The sequence below is a fragment of the Salvelinus sp. IW2-2015 genome, linkage group LG3 (genome assembly GCF_002910315.2).
Source record: "Salvelinus sp. IW2-2015 linkage group LG3, ASM291031v2, whole genome shotgun sequence".
NCBI lineage: Eukaryota > Metazoa > Chordata > Actinopteri > Salmoniformes > Salmonidae > Salvelinus > Salvelinus sp. IW2-2015.
In genome coordinates, this window is record NC_036840.1 from 26,980,099 (window position 1) to 26,999,809 (window position 19,711).

Genomic DNA, 19,711 nt, shown 5'->3' on the forward strand with positions numbered 1-19,711 from the left:
TATTTATTTCACCGTTATTTTTACCAGGTAAGTGACTGAGAACACCATTTTCATTGCAGCAAACGACCTGGAATATTACAGGGGAGAGGAATGGATGAATGAGCCAAGTTTGTAAACTGGGATTATTAGTTACCGTGATGGTTAAGGGCCAATTGGAATTAGCCAGGACACCGGGGTTAACACCCTAACTCAATGAGCACATATGTACAGGTCCCTGTTTTGAGCCCTGTGAGTTGAATTTTCCACTTATTAAATTTCAGCTCCTGTTGTACTGCTTGCTATTGTACTAAGTCTGTTAAATCGTGATTATGGGTTAAGGTTCATAAATAGTTTTCAACTGTGTAATTGTATGTTCCACAGCCATCTATTGAAAGGTACTGCAGCATAATTGTATGTCCATGCGAGGAATAGACCAGAGCAGGGTATATGCACAATTGATTTTGAGTAGGGTGACTGTGTGAATGATAAAAAATTGCTCCTTATGCCAATAAGTGATTAGTATGTGAAATACATAAAACACCTTTGTTTGCCAACAAACTACACCATGTGTATGTCTTTTGATAACTGCTTACCTATATTATATTATTACACAGGGCAAACCTAATCAAAACCTAGCCAGATGAGAACTAAATTCCTTCTATTCATTGGGCATCGAGGCGAGTTAACACTAAACAGTGCATAGAGCACCACTTCTCAGGACAATTTTGATCACGTCTGTAGCTGATTGTGAGTAAAACCTATAATACAGAGCTCAACATTCAACTAAAGGCTCATGGACAAATACGGTGCATCTACCAGGATTTTGCCTCCGAGGCATGCGCTGACCAACTGGGATAGTTCCCTCTGATATTTTCAACTTCTTTGTTCTGAGTGTTAATACCAAACATGTTCAAGCAGACCATATACCTTTCCCAAAGAACCACTAAAGGTAACCTGCCTAATTGACTTACTGACAGAACTCACATCTGTAGCCGTGAAAGCTGTCATGGCTCACATCAACACCATTATCCCAGACACCCTGACCCACTCCTAATTTGCATACCACACAACAGATCCACAAAGATGAGCAATCCTTATTGCACTCAAGCTCCCTTTTCCCACCAGAACAAAAAGGAACACTTATGTGAGAATGCTGTTCATTGATACCAGCTCAGCGTTCAACACCATACGTGCCCTCAAAGCTCAAAACACCAAGATGGGACCCTGGGACTAAACACCTCCCTCTGCCAACTGATCCTGAAACTTCCTGACGGCCGCTTCCGCGTGGTAAGGGTAGGGAATACGCTACATCCGCCACGCTGATCCTCAACACTGGGGTGTGCGTGCTTCAGTTCCCCATCCTGTACTCCATGTTCACTCATGACGGCATGGCCAGGCACATCTCCAAAAACCAAGTTTGCCAATGACAGTGGTAGGGCCTGTTCACCCGACAAACGATGAGACCGCCTATAGGAGGAGGTCAGAACCTGACCGTTTGTGCAAGACAACAACCTCTCCCTCAATGTGATCAAGACAAAGAAGATGATTTGTGGACTTAGTAGGAAAAAAGGAGGGACGAGCACGCCTTCCATTTCTCATCGACGGGCTTTCAGTGGAACAGGTTGAGAGCTTCAAGTTCCTTGGTTCCACAATCACCAACGAACTTCATGGTCAAAAACACAGTCGTGAAGAGGGCCAAGGCCTAATCCCTCTCAAGAGACTTGAGATTTGGCATGGTCCTCAGATCCTCAAAAAATGTTCTACAGACTGCACCATCGATAACATCCTGACCGGTTGCATCCACTGCCTGGTATGACAACTGCTCGGCCTCCGACCGTAAGCACTACAGAGGGTAGTGCGATACGACCCAGGATATCACTGGGCCAAAATTCCTGCCATCCAGGACCTCTATACCAAGGCGGTTGTCAGGGAATGCCAAAAATTGTCAAAAGATTCTCCTGTCATTCGGACTGTTCTCTCTTGCTACCGCACGGTGAGCGGGGCAAGTCGAGGTCCAAAAGGATTCTAAACAGCTAATCAAAGGCTACCCAGACTCCTCTTTTACGCTGCTACTCTGGTTTATTAATCTATGGCATAGCACTTTAAACTCTACCTAACATGTACAAAATCTAGCCAGTGCCCCGCACTAACTGTACCTGGTACTACCTGTACACAGCCATTGCTTGTTATTTTCTGCTGCTGTTGAGCTATTTGTTCATTTTATTTTTTATTTAACATTTTTGTTCTTATAAAGCATTGTTGGTTAAAGGCTTGTAAGTAAGCATTTCACTTCAAGATCTAAAACTTGTATTTGGCACGTGACAAAAAAAAAATAGTTTGATTTTTGGAAAAGCAGAACAAGCAGAACATTAGTTTTATTTGATTTGACGTTCAAGCATTCACCAACAATCTAAGACCTGACGCCAACAAATTAAGAGCGTCATTTCCAGTACCTGTGTGGACAACTGTAAGAAAGAAGTCTTTTAAATGATCCAACAGGGAAGAAGAGGGCTGCTTGGTGATTGGTTGAGGAGGTATCCTAACATGATGTGCAGGTCTTCCAATAGAAGTTCGCATCCTGCCTTGCGTTCCCGTTGGTGAGGGGTAACTGGCGGCTACCCACCTCTACCTCCACCCGATGCCGTCCTCCAGGTCCGTAGTACCTTTCATTCCTCCCCCGCGGCTTGGTCATCAGTCAGCAGGAGGATGAGGGAGAGGTCTGTAGGGATCGAATAGAGATAGAAAACAAATAGAATGTAAAATAAAACTACAGAAACAAAAACTACCTGACTGGTACCATGGCAATTACCGTGGATAGTTGAACTTCTTTGTGCTAGAATCCATTAAACATGTTTTTCATGGGACCCCTAATTCTATTCAGTTATTCAAGGAACCAAAACATTTAGAAGCTTCATCAAATCATTTAACATACAGTAGAAGTTATGGTCCAATTTAATCTGACCAGTCCTTCTTGAAATTGTATAACTTTTGAGGAAAAATAGCCCATCCAGCCAACTACCTACCTCAATTCCCCTTTTGTTTTTGCTCTTTCACCCCAATTATTTCTACTGCACATCCTCATCTACACATATATCCAGTTGTTAAATTGCTAAATTGTAATTACTTCGCCACTTTTGGCCTATTTATTGCCTTACCTCCTTACTTTCTTTGCACCACCACCGATTTACAGATTTCTATTGTTGTTATGGACTGTATGTTGTTTTATCCCATGTGAAACTCTGGGTGTTTTGTCTTAATGCTTTGCTTTATCTTGGCCCAGTTCGCCAATTGTAAATGAGAACTTGTTCTCAAACTGGGCCTACCTGTTAAATAAAGTGAAAAAAAAAAATATATATTACAGCAATATTCTTTCAAGAATGGATGAATACAAAACGCTATTAACACATTAGCCTTGTTTGATACCTGGGTCTAACATGCATCCTTGTCCTTGTGGGGACAAGCCATAGGTCTCCGTATTGTGGGATTTGTGCGTGTTTTGTTTTTTTGAGAGTTGTTGTTGGCGCACTACTGTGGAACAGAGTGGTAATACTTACAATAGCTGGATCAATGAGTTAGCCAGCTAACCTTGATAAACAACCAGAAATAACTAAAGATTTTTTCTGGTTCATAAAATTAAGGAACCTTAACAACTTAGATATGTTTTCTTCGGTTCGTGAGTCAATTAGAACCAGGGTTTCCCAAACTCGTCATCCCCGCCCCGGTGCATGTTTTTGGCTTTTGCCCTAGCACTACACAGCTGTTCAAAACCAACTCATCAAGCTTTGCATATTTTGTATCAGTGTGTATTGCTAGAGAAAAAGAACAAAAAATGATGTAGTGTTGGGGTGGCAGTGACAAAATCTTCTCGCCAAAATTAGGACAGCTGCAGCTGTTTTAATATAGTTTTTTTTAACAAGAACCTTATTCAATAACCAACATTTTTTTAAATAGTTTTAAAGTTTTGTTATAGTTTTAAGTATACATGAATCTTGATAACCTTTTTTTCACAACCTGGGACATGGTTTGGTCCCTACTGGCACGCCGCCGAAGATCTCGGGTAGCCCAGAGAGCCTGTTCGCGCCAGATGTCGACTCTGGACTCAGCGTCTACAGGACGCCGGCCAAAGAGGTCTCTTGTGACACCCGGTCAAGTATGTGGTCATGACAGAACAGAGACAGAGGGGAGGAGGAAATGGCCACTAGGTACTGGCTTCCGCGGTACCACAGGTAAGAAACATTGGTGAGGGGGCCTTCTATTACACTTGGCTTGTTCTTGTGGAACCTTGCTATAAGAACTTGTAGTGAACTATTGTAGAACATCTAGAATTTAAGTCGTGTAAACTCAAGCCTTGGAGTAGCAGCGTTGGACTGACACAGCCTACTAGAGTACACCTACACTTTGGTGATTAGTTCTTGACGTAAATAAAACGTCTTGATGCTAAATAAATGTTTGTATGTGGTTAATGTTAAGTGTGTACCCACTGTGGTTATTAAGTCTTGTTTGTTTAAATGTAAGTGCACCTGTTTTGAAATGTTGTTTTAACACTGGGGCCCATTCAGCACCACGCAAGAGGACCCAGGGTTTCATCCCTAATCTAATGACCACTACTACCAACCACTCCCAAGGGCTCAAAGAGACAAATCTTGACCCTCACTATGGACCGGCTAATACATCACATGACGTTGATGCTAGGTTGTAATTGCTTTGTACCCCTTCTTCCTTCCCCCCAGAAATTCCACTGGATTATTGGTCCAGTTTTCACATAGTGTTTAGTGTATGTTTCTAGCAAATGTATATGTATATTGTTATGAAGGCCGATATTGCTCATATATTATCCAATATTAAAAATGTTGGGGACACGTATGTTACCTAACACTTTTGTGAAACATTTTATAAGGACACTTTATTAGATTCCTGTTACAATTTTTTTTAAAGCAGTGCACCTCCTGAGAAGCTCGATTGCAGTAGCTCACAGTTCGATGCAGAGATTGACTCAGCTCACGTGCGTGATAGCTGGCGGATTGGGAAAGCCTATCCACGCAAAAGACACAGGTAGGTCGGCTACCTACTACTACATGGGACTGTGAGGAATAGAGGATTGTTCTTCTGAATCTTGATACAGAAAACCTATGACTTGTTTATGTTTTTCATATCTGTCTGAAATGTTACATGGACCGCTACAGCTGATGGTAGCGTTGTTAAATTGCTTCTGTAGCCTGGGATTTCCCACTGTCTATTGGTTCCATTTCACCTAGTGTTTTATTGTAGTTTCTAGGCAAAGATTTGTATAATGTAATTTTTGTTATAAGCCAGAAATCGCTCATAATATCCAGATATTCAAATGTATTGTGACAAACACATTTTTCAATTTCTACATTTTCTACCTATCCATATCATCCTGTTGCTTGACATTATATAAAGTCACCATCTTTATGGATCTGCTAAAAACAATTCAGCACCGGACCTCCTGAGAAGCCGATTTTATTACCATTCCGGTCATGATGAAGAGATTGCCTCTGCCCTCCCTGCATGCTGGCTGAATCTGACAGCAAATCACAAAAAACCACCACAGGTAGGCTACCTGACGACTACATGGGACTGTGGAATGCATTAAGAAAACATATATTAATGGTCCTTTCCTTTCTTCGCGCTGTATGAGGAAACGTGCCTTACAAACAAATCACATCACAGGGGACCGCTACAAACGCTCAGCCAGCCAGGAGCACCCCTCAGGGGCAGTTGTCAGGGGTCTCCCCCCTCACCCCCAACCCCAGTACCGTCCTACACCCCCAGTTCCCCAGAGGTCCCCTGTACATCACCCCCAGCCAGACTACGCTGACCCCAGTGGGTCTCAAAACCCTACCCCAGCCATGTCCCTTCCTCCTACACTAACAGCCCATCCACCGCACTGGCCCGAGTTTAGGCGTCAGGACAAACAGCCCAGCCTGTAGACCTACCCCAGACGGGTAGGCAGGGTTACACCCCTCCCCCCCACACCAGCACGCTTTGGCAGCCCTCGCCCCAGAATCAGACTGTCCCCCATGGTGTTTAACCCTTCCAACCCCGCTTCCCAAAGCCCTGGAGCTGCACTCGAGAGGGTTACAAGGGGAGTGCCGCAAGGGGTCTGGAGGAGATCACCCAGTGCCCCACGTCCAATAAGAGGCCCAGACACAAAAAAATCAGGGTCACGCTCGGCACCAAGCTCCGCCTGTCAGCCAGTAAGGGTGAGTGTCTGTGGAGTTCAAACGTCAACTGTTTTGGTGGCCTCATTTAAGATGAAACTTGATGGTCCTTTGAGTAACTTGTATCTTCTGTCTCTTTGGGTTTCCTGATGTAAATTGGAAAGTAAATCTCTTGGCTGATTTATTTGGAAAATGTGGCATTTGTCAGCAGGGTAGCAGGCTTGAGAACCAGAGGAGAGTTGGGATCAGCGCACTAAGGAAGTTGGTGTATGACATGAATCATCCCCCTACAGAAGGAATTACTTTGGTACGTTCCGCTTTCTTTCCAATAAAATGGTGTCCTTTGTAAATAACAGTCCAGTCAACACATCTTAATTTCCCCTTGGGTGACACCGTTAATTTCATTTCAACAATATGTCCCTCCTATTTGTCTCATCTCTTCTCCCCTTTCCATCCATACTACCAGGTCGCTGTGCACGTTGCGGTGGCAACGTCGTTGGCGACGTTAGCGGTGGTATCGCCATGGAGCAGGTGTTCCACGTGGAGTGTTTCACTTGCGTCACCTGCCATGTCCCTTTCCGGGGGCAACAGTACTARGKCCTGGACAAGCAGAGCTACTGCAAGAGCTGTTACATTGTGAGTGGCTGTCACTGACTGMCCTCTTTCTGTATTGAGAAGTCTCTTCTCCCTCTTTTGTTCTACATTTCTTTTAAGCAGGTTTCTCTATATTCATCAGTTGCTTTCTTTCTCTGTATCTATTGGATTCTCTCACTCACACACTATTCTGTCTGAACCTGTGCTGCCCCTCTCCCTCCCCCATCAGAGTGTCCTAGAGCGCTGCTCCATGTGCTCCAAGCCCATCCTGGACCGTATCCTGCGGTCCATGGGCAATGCCTACCACCCGCGCTGCTTCAACTGCGTGGTGTGTGGCTGCTGCCTYGACGGCGTGCCCTTCACRGTGGACGCCACCTACCAGATTTACTGCCCAGACGACTTCCACAGGTCAGCAACATGGATAGGACACTTACTCGGCGCTAGATACTGACTACTTATATCATTTTTTTTAAACCATATTTCATGATATCCAATTGGTAGTTTTGTCCCATCGCTGCAACTCCCGTACGGACTCGCGAGAGGCGACTGTCGAGAGCCGTGGGTCCTCAATCGCAACCCGCCAAGCCGCACTGCTTCTTGACTCACTGCTCATGTGACCCTGAAGCAAGCCGCACCAATGMGTCAGAGGAGACACTGTAGAACTGGCGAGGGTGTTGGCGTGTATGCTCCGGGTCTGCCACAGAAGTCGCTAGAGCGCGATGGGATAAGGACATCCCGGCCAGACWAACCCTCCCCTAACCCGGATGACGCTGGGCCAATTGTGCACCGCCTCATGGATCTRGAACCCGGGGCTGTAGTGACGTCTAAAGCAGTGCCTTAGACTGCTGCGTTACTCGGGAGGCCACTGACTGTACTTTAGGGATGCAATCAACTCATGTCTAAAACTTAACCTCAAAGTGTAATTCAAAGTTTAATTGATCAATCTCTGAATTACACTTTACGAGTTTAAGTTTTAGACATGGGTCTATTGGACAGATTATTATATCTGATTGTTATTTTTCCACCCTCTGAGCTCTAATGTTAGCATTGACGCTGGTACTTCCTGCTTTCTGTCCCACACAGGAAGTTTGCCCCTCGCTGCTCAGTGTGTGGCCAGGCCATCATGCCKGAGCCGGGCCAGGAGGAGACTGTCAGTATAGTGGCGCTGGGCCGCAACTTCCACGTCAACTGCTATGTGTGTGAGGTGAGTGGTCACTGTGTTAGTAAAACGGTCACTCAAGTTGAATGATATTTACAGTTTGGCAGGCCATGTTAAATGTTCACAGCCCCCTCAGTTGAACCTAATCCAGTGTTCCTGGATTGACCCTGTGTGATTTCTGTCTCCTCCAGGAGTGTGGTKTGCTCCTYTCCTCTGAGGATGAGGAGCGAGGCTGTTACCCCCTGAATGGTCACATCCTCTGTAAGGGCTGCAYTGCCCAGCACATCCAGAACCCCTCTGCCAAAATCTCCACTGACTGCTAACCAACTAGGGGAAATCACCTCTTACCTTTAACCGATGACCCGTCAACGCTTTRATTACTTTAACCTGCTCTGGGGTAAAAGTTGCCCTAACGAACAGATCTGGGATCAGTTCTACCCCCTCAAGACCTGACTTGAGATCAGTCTTGAAGGTCAACTTTATCCTCATAGCCGTTCTTTATTCTTCAGATGCCCAAAGCTGAGGAATTAGTAGTAGGCCTACTATTGAACCTCAATCTGACAGTCTTCAATATGAAGACATTATTTAATTTTACTTATCATTTAATATCACTTGACAAGGTATATTGGTACAGGGTATTGAAACGTGGATGGACATAAGTTCAACCCGTATTCCTTATCTTCTGCTTTACACTATCCTCTACCCCTATTCCCTTTCCACTAACCTTTTCACTCCACCTACTTCCCCTCAGTCCCATACCAGTACTGTATAGAGCCCCTGACCTGCAGGCAGCAGGGGCTGCACCACTGCTTGTCTCACACACACACTATCCTGCGTGTTGCACAATGTTTCACACACTATCCTGCCCAACAAAGGTGGGACATGGAAGGAGCTCTATGGAAAATAATGATTGATATATAGACAATGTGGAGGATGATGAGAAGGAAAATGAGGTGATATTGAAGAGGATAATGATGAGGAATACAAAGTCTTCCTGGCTGTGAGGTAACTGACCAGTCCAGATAATCGAAAATATATGGAGACCAAGTAGGTGTAGTCAATGTTGTGCAGTGAATAGTTTTTAGAAAGTAGACGGAAAGAAAGATTGGGTAGAGAACYAGTTCAGTAAAGTCAATGCTTTTATCTTATTGGATGTTAATACAGTATTTAGGCTGTCTTATAATATCTTGCACCACATGTCAGAACAGAACATCAATATTTTATTCCACAGGACAGTGATTTGCATAATGATAATTGGTACTGCGTTTTAGAGAATATGTTACTTGTATGCCAGTCCAAACCCCCTCTTAAAATGTGAATGTGCTAATTAGGTATTTTCTCTTTTTTAACATTTGGGTTGATTTGATGCTTTACAATGAAGATGAATAAGGCACAATGAAGTATGCTTGCTTTTGTATTACTGAGAAACCGGGTTCTCCATGCTGGCCACGTGGGCTGAGAATGTCCTCTTGTATTCATTATGGGTTTTGGTTTAAGCTTAGCCTTAGGAGTATGATTTTTGTTAGTTTACTTTGTCCAGAATCATGTTTTGTTTCAGAATTTGATTCTTCTCGGAGTATAGGTCAATTTTTTATTTTATTTATTTCACCGTTATTTTACCAGGTAAGTTGACTGAGAACACATTCTCATTTGCAGCAACGACCTGGGGAATAGTTACAGGGGAGAGGAGGGGGATGAATGAGCCAATTGTAAACTGGGGATTATTAGGTGACCGTGATGGTTAAGGGCCAGATTGGGAATTTAGCCAGGACACCGGGGTTAACACCCCTACTCAATGAGCACAATGATGTGAAGGTCCCTGTTTTGAGCCCTGTGAGTTGAATTTTCCACTTATTAATTTCAGCTCCTGTTGTACTGCTTGCTATTGTCACTAAGTCTGTTAATCTGTGATATTGAGGTTAAGGTTCATKAATATGTTTTCACTGTGTAATTGTATGTTCCACAGCATCCTATTGAAAGGTACTGCAGCATAATTGTATTTGTCCATGCCGAGGAATAGACAGAGGTTTGCACAATTTGATTTTGAGGGTGACTTGTGTGAATGATAAGCAATTTGCTTCCTTAATGCCAATTGTAGTATGTGATTATAAAATAAAACATCATTTTTTTGCCAGCAAACTACACCATGTGTATGTCTTTTGATAGACTGCTGTACCTATTTAGTATTATTACACAGGGCAACCTGTCAAACCTACCAGATGAGCTAAATTACTTCTATGATTGCWTCGAGGCGAGTAACACTGAAACATGCATGAGAGCACCAGCTGTTCAGGACAATTTTGATCACGTTCGCTGTAGCTGATGTGAGTAAAACCTTTAAACAGGTCAACATTCACAAGGCTGCAMGGRKAGACGGCTTACCAGGATGTGTGCTCCGAGCATGCGCTGACCAACTGGGAAGTGTCCTCACTGATATTTTCAAACTGTCTTTGTCTGAGTGTGTAATACCAACATGTTTCAAGCAGACCATATACCKWYTTCCCAAGAACACTAAGGTAACCTGCCTAATTGACTACTGACAGAACTCACATCTGTAGCCGTGAAAGGCTGGTCATGGCTCACATCAACACCATTATCCCAGACACCCTAGACCCACTCCTAATTTGCATACCACACCAACAGATCCACAGATGATGCAATCCTTATTGCACTCAAAGCTGCCCTTTCCCACCAGAACAAAAGGAACACTTATGTGAGAATGCTGTTCATTGACTACAGCTCAGCGTTCAACACCATAGTGCCCTCAAAGCTCAACACCAAGATGGGGACCCTGGGACTAAACACCTCCCTCTGCAACTGGATCCTGAACTTCCTGACGGGCCGCTTCCGGGTGGTAAGGGTAGGGAATACTACATCCGCCACGCTGATCCTCAACACTGGGGGTGTGCGTGCTCAGTCCCATCCTGTACTCCATGTTCACTCATGACTYCATGGCCAGGCACATCTCCAAAACCAAGTTTGCCAATGACAGTGGTAGGCCTGTTCACCGACAACGATGAGACCGCCTATAGGGAGGAGGTCAGAGACCTGACCGTGTGGTGCAAGGACAACAACCTCTCCCTCAATGTGATCAAGACAAAGAAGATGATTGTGGACTATAGAAAAAGGAGGACCGAGCACGCCTCCATTCTCATCGACGGGCTTTAGTGGAACAGGTTGAGAGCTTCAAGTTCCTTGGTGTCCACATCACCAACGAACTGTCATGGTCCAAACAACACAGTCGTGAAGAGGGCAAAGCCTAATCCCTCTCAAGAGACTTGAGATTTGGCATGGGTCCTCAGATCCTCAAAATGTTCTACAGCTGCACCATCGATAACATCCTGACCGGTTGCATCACTGCCTGGTATGACAACTGCTCGGCCTCCGACCGTAAGGCACTACAGAGGGTAGTGCGTACGACCCAGGATATCACTGGGGCCAAAATTCCTGCCATCCAGGACCTCTATACCAGGCGGTGTCAGAGGAATGCCAAAAAATTGTCAAAGATTCCAGCCACCCTAGTCATAGACTGTTCTCTCTGCTGCCGCACGGTGAGCGGTACCGGAGTGCCAAGTCGAGGTCCAAAAGGCTTCTAAACAGCTAATCAAAGGGCTACCCAGACTCCTCTTTTACGCTGCTACTCTGTTTATAATCTATGCATAGTCACTTTAACTCTACCTACATGTACAAATTATCTTAGCCAGTGCCCCCGCACTAACTGTACCGGTACTACCTGTACACAGCCTTGCTTGTTATTTTACTGCTGCTGTTGAGCTATTTGTTCATTTTATTTTTTATTTAACATTTTTTCTTAATAAAGCATTGTTGGTTAAGGGCTTGTAAGTAAGCATTTCACTTCAAGGTCTAAACTTGTATTTGGCACGTGACAAAAAAAAATAGTTTGATTTGAAAAGCAGAACAAGCAGAACATTAAGTTTATTTGATTTGACGTCAAGCATTCACCAACAATCTAGACCTTAACGCAACAAATTAAGTAGCTGTCATTTACAGTACCTGTGTGACACTGTAAGAAAAAGGTCTTTAAATGATCCAACAGGAAGAAGAGGGGCTGCTTGGTGATGGTGAGGAGGTATCCTAACATGATGTGCAGGTCTTCCAATAGAAGTTCCGGCATCCTGCCTTGCGTTCCCGTTGGGTGAGGGGTAACTGGCGCACCACCTCTGACCTCACCCCGAGTGCCTCCTCCAGGTCCGGTAGTACCTCATTCTCCCCCGCGGCTGTGGTCATCAGGTCAGCAGGAGGATGAGGGAGAGGTCCTGTAGGGATCGAGTAGAAAACAATAGAATGTAAAATAAAACTACAGAAACAACTACCTGACTGGTACCATGGCAATTACCGTGGATAGTTGAACTTCTTTGTTGCTAGAATCCATAACATGTTTTTCATGGGACCCCTAATTCTATCAGTTATTCAAGGACCAAAACATTAGAAGCTTCATCAAATCATTTAACATACAAGTAGAAGTTATGGTCATTTAATCTGACCAGTCCTCTTGAAATTGTATAACTTTTGAGGAAATAGCCCATCCAGCCAACTACCTACCTCATCCCCGTTTTTGTTTTTCTGCTCTTTCCACCCCAATATTTCTACTTGCACATCCTCATCTACACATATATCCAGTGTAAATTGCTAAATTGTAATTACTTCGCCACTTTTGGCCTATTTATTGCCTTACCTCCTTACTTCATTTGCACACACCGTATACAGATTTTTCTATTGTGTTATTGACTGTATGTTTGTTTATCCCATGTGAAACTCTGGGTTGTTTTTGTCTTAATGCTTTGCTTTATCTTGGCCAGTTCGCAATTGTAAATGAGAACTTGTTCTCAACTGGCCTACCTGGTTAAATAAAGGTGAAAAAAWAWAWATATATATTACAGAATATCTTTCAAGAATGGAATGAATACAAACGCTATACACATTAGCCTTGTTTATACCTGGTTCTAACATGCATCCTTTGTCCTTGTGGGACAAGCCATAGGTCTCCGTATGTGGGATTTGTGCGTGTGTTTTGTTTTTTGAGAGTGTGTGTTGGCGCACTCTGTGGAACAGAGTGGTATACTACATAGCTGGATCAATGAGTTAGCCAGCTAACCTTGATAAACAACCAGAAATAACTAGATTTTCTGGTTCATTAAAATTAAGGAACTTAAACTTAGATATGTTTCTTCGGTTCGTGAGTCAATTAGACCAGGGTTTCCCAAACTCGGTCATGCCCCGCKCCCGGGTGCATGTTTTGGCTTTTGCCCTAGCACTACACAGCTGATTCAAATAACCAACTCATCAAGCTTTGATTATTTGTATCAGCTGTGTATTGCTAGAGAAAAAGAACKAAAAAATGATGTATGTTGGGGTGGCAGTGACAAATCTTCTCGCCAAAATAGGACAGTGCAGCTGTTTTAATATATWTTTTTTTTAACAAGAACCTTATTAATACCAACATTTTWAAAATAGTTTTAAAGTTTTGTTATAGTTTTAAAGTATAAGTTTAATCTTGATAACCTTTTTTTTCACAACCCTGACATGTCTGGTCCTACCTGGCCGCCGCCGAAGACTCTGGGTAGCCCAGAGAGACCTGTTCCCCAGATGTCCGACTCTGGACCAGCTGTCTACAGACAGCCGCCAAAGAAGGTCTCCTTGGACACCCGGCCCAAGTATGTGGTCCATGACCAGAACAGGAGAGGAGGAGGAGGAGGAGGAATGGCCACTAGGTACATGGCTACCGGTACCACAGGTAAGAACATGGTGGCGGGCCTTACATTACATTAGGCTTGTCTTGTGTGAAACCTTGCTATTACGAGAACTTGTAATGAACTATTGTAAAAATCTGAACTTCGTTAATCTGTAACTCAAGCCTTGGAGTAGCGCGTTGGACCTGACACACTACTGAGTACACCTACACCTTTGGTGATTAGTTCTTGACGTAAATAAACGTCTTGATGCAAATAAATGTTTGTCATGTGGTTAATGTTAAGTGTGTACCCTGTGGTTATTAAGTCTTGTTTGTAAATGTAAAGTGCACTGTTTTGAATGTGTTCTACAGCTGGGCCCATTCAGCACCACCAAGAGGACCCAGGGTTTCACCCTAAATCTAATGACCACTACTACCAACCACCTCCCCAAGGGCTCAAAGAAGACCAATCCTTGAACCCTCACATGGACCGCTACAACCTACCATCACATGGACCGCTGATGGTAGGTTGTAATTGCTTCTGTATCCTGGAATTCCCACTGATRATTGGTCCATTTCACCATAGTGTTTATTGTAGTTTCTAGGCAAAGAMTTGTAGTAATGTAATATTGTTATGAAGCCAGATATTGCTCATAATGTCCAATATTAAAATGTATTGGGACACATTTCTACATTTGCTCTACCTATCCATCCTTTTCTGTTGTGACATTTTATAAAGGCACGCATCTTTATTATGTGATCCTGTTACATTTTTTTAAAGCACCGGGGACCTCCTGAGAAGCTGATTGGACACCACTCCAACAGTGATGCAGAGATTGACTCACTCACCTGCATGCTGGCCGATCTGGACAGCCATCTACAAAACAGCACACAGGTAGGCTACCTGACTGACTACATGGGACTGTGAGGAATAAAGGATTCTTCTGAATCTTGATACAGAAACCTATGACTTTGTTTATTGTTTTCATATCTGTCTGAAAGTGTTACATGGACCGCTACCAGCTGATGGTAGGTTGTAATTGCTTCTGTAGCCTGGATTTCCCACTGTCTATTGGTCCATTTCACCATAGTGTTTATTGTAGTTTCTAGGCAAAGATTTGTAGTAATGTAATTTTGTTATGAAGCCAGAAATCGCTCATAATATCCAATATTCAAATGTATTGTGACAAACACATTTTCAGATTTRTACATTTTCTACCTATCCATATCTTCCTGTTGTGACATTATATAAAGTCACCCATCTTTATGTGATCTTGCTAAAAACAATTCAGCACCGGGGACCTCCTGAGAAGCCGATTTTATACCATTCCGTCATCGATGAAGAGATTGCCTTGCTCACCTGCATGCTGGCRGATCTGGACAGCAAATCACAAAAAAGCACACAGGTAGGCTACCTGACTGACTACATGGGACTGTGAGGAATGCATTAAGAAAACATATATTAATGGTCCCTTTCCTTTCGCAGCTGTATGAGAACGTGCCTTACAACAAACACATCACAGGGGACCGCTACAAYCGCTCAGCCCAGCCAGGAGCACCCTCTCAGGGCAGGTTGTTCAGGGGTCTCCCCCCTCACCCCCAACCCCAGTACCGTCCTACACCCCCATTCCCCAGAGGTCCCCTGTACATCACCCAGCCAGACTACGCTGARGCCCAGGTCTCAAAACCCTACCCCCAGCCTGTCCCTTCCTCCTACACTACAGCCTCCACCGCTACTGGCCCGAGGTTTAGCGTTCAGGACAAAACAGCCCAGCCTGTAACCTACTCCCAGACGGGTAGGCAGGGTTACACCCCTCCCCCGCACCACCAGCACGCTTTGCAGCCCTCGCCCCAGAATCAGACTGTCCCCCATGGCTGGTACCCTTCCAACCCCGCTTCCCAAGCCCTGGAGCTGCACTCTGAGAGGGGTTACAAGGGGAGTGCCGCAGGGTCTGGAGGGAGAGTCACCCAGTGCCCCACGTCCAATAGAGGCCCAGACACAAAAAAATCAGGGTCACGCTCGGCACCAAGCTCCGCCTGTCAGCCCAGTAAGGTGAGTGTCTGGAGTTCAAACGTCAACTGTTTGTGGTGCCTCTTTAAGATAAACTATGGTCCTTTTTGAGTACTTGTATCTTCTGTCTCTTGGTTTCACTGATGTAAATGGGAAAGTAAAATCTCTATGCTGATTATTCTGGAAAATGTGCATTTGTCCAGCAGGGGTCAGCAGCTTTGAGACCAGAGGAGGAGTTGGATCAGCGCACTAAGAAGTTGGTGTATGACATGAATCATCCCCCTACAGAAGAATACGTTTGGATACGTCCGTCTTTTCTTTCTAATAAAATGGTGTCCTTTGTAAATAACAGTCCTGTCAACACGTGAATTTCGCCTTGGCGACAGACACAGTTATTTCAATGCCACAATAAGTCCCTCCCATGTCTCATCTCCCCTTTCCTCTATACTACCAGATCGCTGTGCGCGTTGCGGTACAAGTCCTTGCCGACGGTAACAGCTGTATCGCCATGGAGCAGGTGTTCACGTGAAGTGTCTCATTGCGTCACCTGCCACGCCCATCTCAGGTGGCAACTGTTCTATGCCCTGGACAAGCAGAGCTACTGCGAGGCTGTTACATTGTGAGTGGCTGTCACTGACTGTCCTTTTTCTGTATTGAGAAGTCTCTTCTCCCTCTTTGTTTCTACATTTCTTTTTAGCATTCTCTCAATTCCTCAGTTGATCTCTTTCGCTCTTTTTCACCGTTTATCTCCATCGATTAGATTCTCTCTCACACACACACCACTATTCTGTCTGAACCTGTGCTGCCCTCTCCCTCCCCCTCAGATTACCCTAGAGCGCTGCGCAAGTGCTCCAAGACCTTCCGGGACCAAATCCTGTGTTTCATGGGCAGGTCCTACCACCGAGCTGCTTCAACTGCGTGGTCTGTGGCTGCTGCCTGGCTGGCGTGCCTTCACCGTGGACGCACCTACAGATTTACTGCCAGACAACTTCCACAGGTCAGCAACAACGATTTAACACACTTACTCGGTGATAGATACTGACTTGACTCTTATTTATTTCATGATATCCAATTGGTAGTTAGTCTTGTCCCATCGCTGCAGCTCCCATACAGATTTTTTTTAGGCCTTATAACGGAACCTCCATCAGAAGCTAGCCAGCTAATTAGCTACTAGCTTTTTAGTCATTGTTAGCTACTGCTAGCGTCTTTACCTTTTTTAGCTCAGACACCAGCCGCTTCAGCCCGGTAGCGCGGAACATAATGCCAGTCTGCACAGCGCGATATCAGCCCTGAGCATATCAGACTTATTTTTTACCCTCACTACATCATCGGATTCCTACTGCAAGCTCTGGACCATTACACCCGGATCATCACAGCTAGCTAGCTAATACCGATTGGTTATTGTGGCTAACGCACTTGTCCAGAAGTTGCACGAGCTAGGCCCATCTCCCGGCTAGCAAACGAAGTACACAACTACAATACTCTTGCCAATTGGCCTGGACCCTTTGTCGACACGGAGCCCGCCGATCCATCACGGCTGGTCTACTGAAGTAATTCGGCGATGTGCCTCTCGTCGTGGATGTTGAAGACCCATCTGCTAGCCCCGGCCCGCTAGCTTCCTCTATACCCTTGTCTCCCGCTCGCCTAGCGTAGTAACGACTACCGAACGGCTCCCTGTTTCATCTATTGCTGCTCATTGGACCCTATGATCACTCGGCTACACAGCTGATGCCTGCTGGACTGTTCATTTAAACGGACGGTCTATCTTTTGTTTACCAGCCTCGAACTCAGGCCCTGTGTAGCTAACTGACCTCTTTGCCCCTTCATCCATTTACCCTTTTCTTACCCGTTGTCTTTGCTCTCCTAATCAACACCTGTGATTGCTTTGTCTCTTCTAATGTCAATAGTGCCTTGTATACTGTTTAGGGCAGCTCATTGTTTTATCATCTTAGGGCTATGCTCCATTTCTGCCTGAATGACATGCCCAAATTAAACTGCCTGTTGCTCAGACCCTGAAGCCAGGAAATGCATATAATTGGTACCATTGGAAAGGAAACACTTTGAAGTTTGTAGAAATGTTTAAATAATGTGGAAAATATAACACATATGGTAGGAGAAAATTCAAAAAGAACCTTCTGGAATTTGTTTTTTTGAGGCCATGATCTTACAATGTCAAGTGTAAGGGCATACTCAATTCTAGCTCCCAGGATGCAATTGCTATGGCTTTCACAGGGTGTCAGCAGTCTGTTCAAGGATTCCGATTTGTAACTTCCAAAAATGAATAAGAAATATCAGTTGTACTACAGGGACAGTCCTTGGAAATGTGTGTTTGGGCACGCGCCATGAAGACAAGACGCACCTGCTAAAATCGTTTTGGACATAGTACTTTCCGTAAGAATATATGTTTGATTACATTTTAAGGTACCTGAGGCGTAAATACATTTATTTTGACTTGTTGAAACAAGTTTAGGGGTAGATTTTCAGATTCGTTTCTCTGCGTTGGAGTGGATTACTCAAATCGATGGCGCCAGCTAACTGACTTTTTGGGATATAAAGAAGGATTTTATCTAACAAAACAACACTACATGTTATATCTGGGACCTTTGGATGACAAATTAGAGAAGATTTTCAAAAAAGTGAATATTTAATCACTTTGTGAATTTATGAACTTGCAGGTGTAAAAATATTGGTGGGGCGCCTGTCCTCAAGCAATCGCATGGCATGCTTTCGCTTGTAAATTTCAGCTCCTGTATATCGGACAGTGCAGTTAGATTACCAAGAATTTCAGCTTTCAACCGATATAAGACACTTGTATGTACCTAAATGTTTAATATCCGTAATTCTGATTATTTATTTGAATTGCACGCCSTCCAGTTTCACCGYAAGTTGTCCCGCTAGAGGGATGCCTAGCCCTTTACTGCGGAGKCCCTATTCCCGCTCAACATGCGTCAGATAGCCCTTTTGTCCCACCACCCACACAAGCGGAGACCGCACTTAGCTTCACTGGCGCCTGCAACCTCATCTTCACTCAATGCCTAGGTTTACCTCCACTGTACTCGCACCCTACCATACCCTTGCCTGTACACTATGCCCTGACTCTATCCTACCACGCCCAGAAATCTGCTCCTTTTAATTCTCTGTTCCCAAAGCACTAGACGACCAGTTCTTATAGCCTTTKGCCGTACCCAAATCTTACTCCTCTGTTCCTCTGGTGATGTAGAGGTTAACCCAGGCCCTGTGTCCCCAGGCGCTCTCATTTGTTGACTTCTGTAACCATAAAAGCGATGGGGTAATTCGGGTGTATTAATGTTTTTCATCAGAAGCCTCCTCCCTAAGTTTGCTTAATTCACTGCTTTTTTAGCACACTCCTCCAACCCTGATGTCCTAGCCTTGTCTGAATCCTGGCTTAGGAAGGCCACAAACTTCTGAAAATTCCATCCCCAATTATAACATTTTCCGTCAAGATAGAACTGCTAAAGGGGGCGGAATTGCAATCTACTTTGACAGAACTCTGCATCTCTATTCTATCCAGGTCTATGCCCAAGCAGCTTCTACTTTTGAAGATCCACATCTCCCAGAATAAGTCCCACACTGTTGCCACTTGTTATAGACCCCGCCCCCCACCCCTTAGCTCCAAGCTGTGGAATGATTGCCCCCCCCCCCCATCTATCGTCAGAGTTCGTACTGTAGGTGACCTAAATTGGGATATGCTTAACTTCTCTAGGGTATGTGGGACGGTAGCGTCCCACCTCGTCAACAGCCAGTGAAACTGCAGGGCGCCAAATTCAAAACAGAAAATCCCATAATTTAAATTCCTCAAAACTACAAGTATTTTACACCATTTAAAGCTACACTTGTTGTAAATCCAGCCCAAGTGTCCGATTTTCAAAAAGGTTTTACGACGAAAGCACAACAAACGATTATGTTAGGTGTGAGCCAAGTCACAGAAAGACAGCCATTTTTCCAGCTAAAGAGAGCAGTAACAAAAAAGCAAATGGAGATTAAATTAATCAGTAACTTTTGATCTTCATCAGATGACAATCATAGGACTTCATGTTACCGAACAAAAAATACATGTATTGTGTAAAGTTCAT

At 44.4% G+C, this 19,711-nt stretch overlaps 2 protein-coding genes across 7 annotated transcripts in view; both read left to right on the top strand.

Moving 5' to 3' along the window:
• Positions 1-19,711, top strand: part of LOC111953997 (thyroid receptor-interacting protein 6-like) — a 56,387-nt gene that overhangs the window by 9,137 nt on the left and 27,539 nt on the right. For 4 of the 6 annotated variants that reach the window (XM_070435795.1, XM_023973489.3, XM_023973498.3 and 1 more), the window contains 2 exons: positions 13,979-14,130; positions 14,388-14,501. The exons of 1 other annotated variant lie outside the window; for it this stretch is intronic. In XM_070435795.1, the coding sequence (XP_070291896.1) occupies positions 13,979-14,130; positions 14,388-14,501 (266 nt within the window). Of the gene's footprint in view, positions 1-13,269; positions 13,670-13,978; positions 14,131-14,387; positions 14,502-19,711 lie in introns of those variants that run through there. One more of the 6 variants, XM_023973505.3, reaches the window with a different exon arrangement.
• Positions 6,631-10,045, top strand: LOC111955488 (thyroid receptor-interacting protein 6-like). Its single transcript, XM_070435814.1, is given in 4 exon segments — positions 6,631-6,797; positions 6,985-7,163; positions 7,839-7,959; positions 8,106-10,045. Coding segments are annotated over 4 exon segments (546 nt in total). The 5' UTR covers positions 6,631-6,683; the 3' UTR covers positions 8,238-10,045.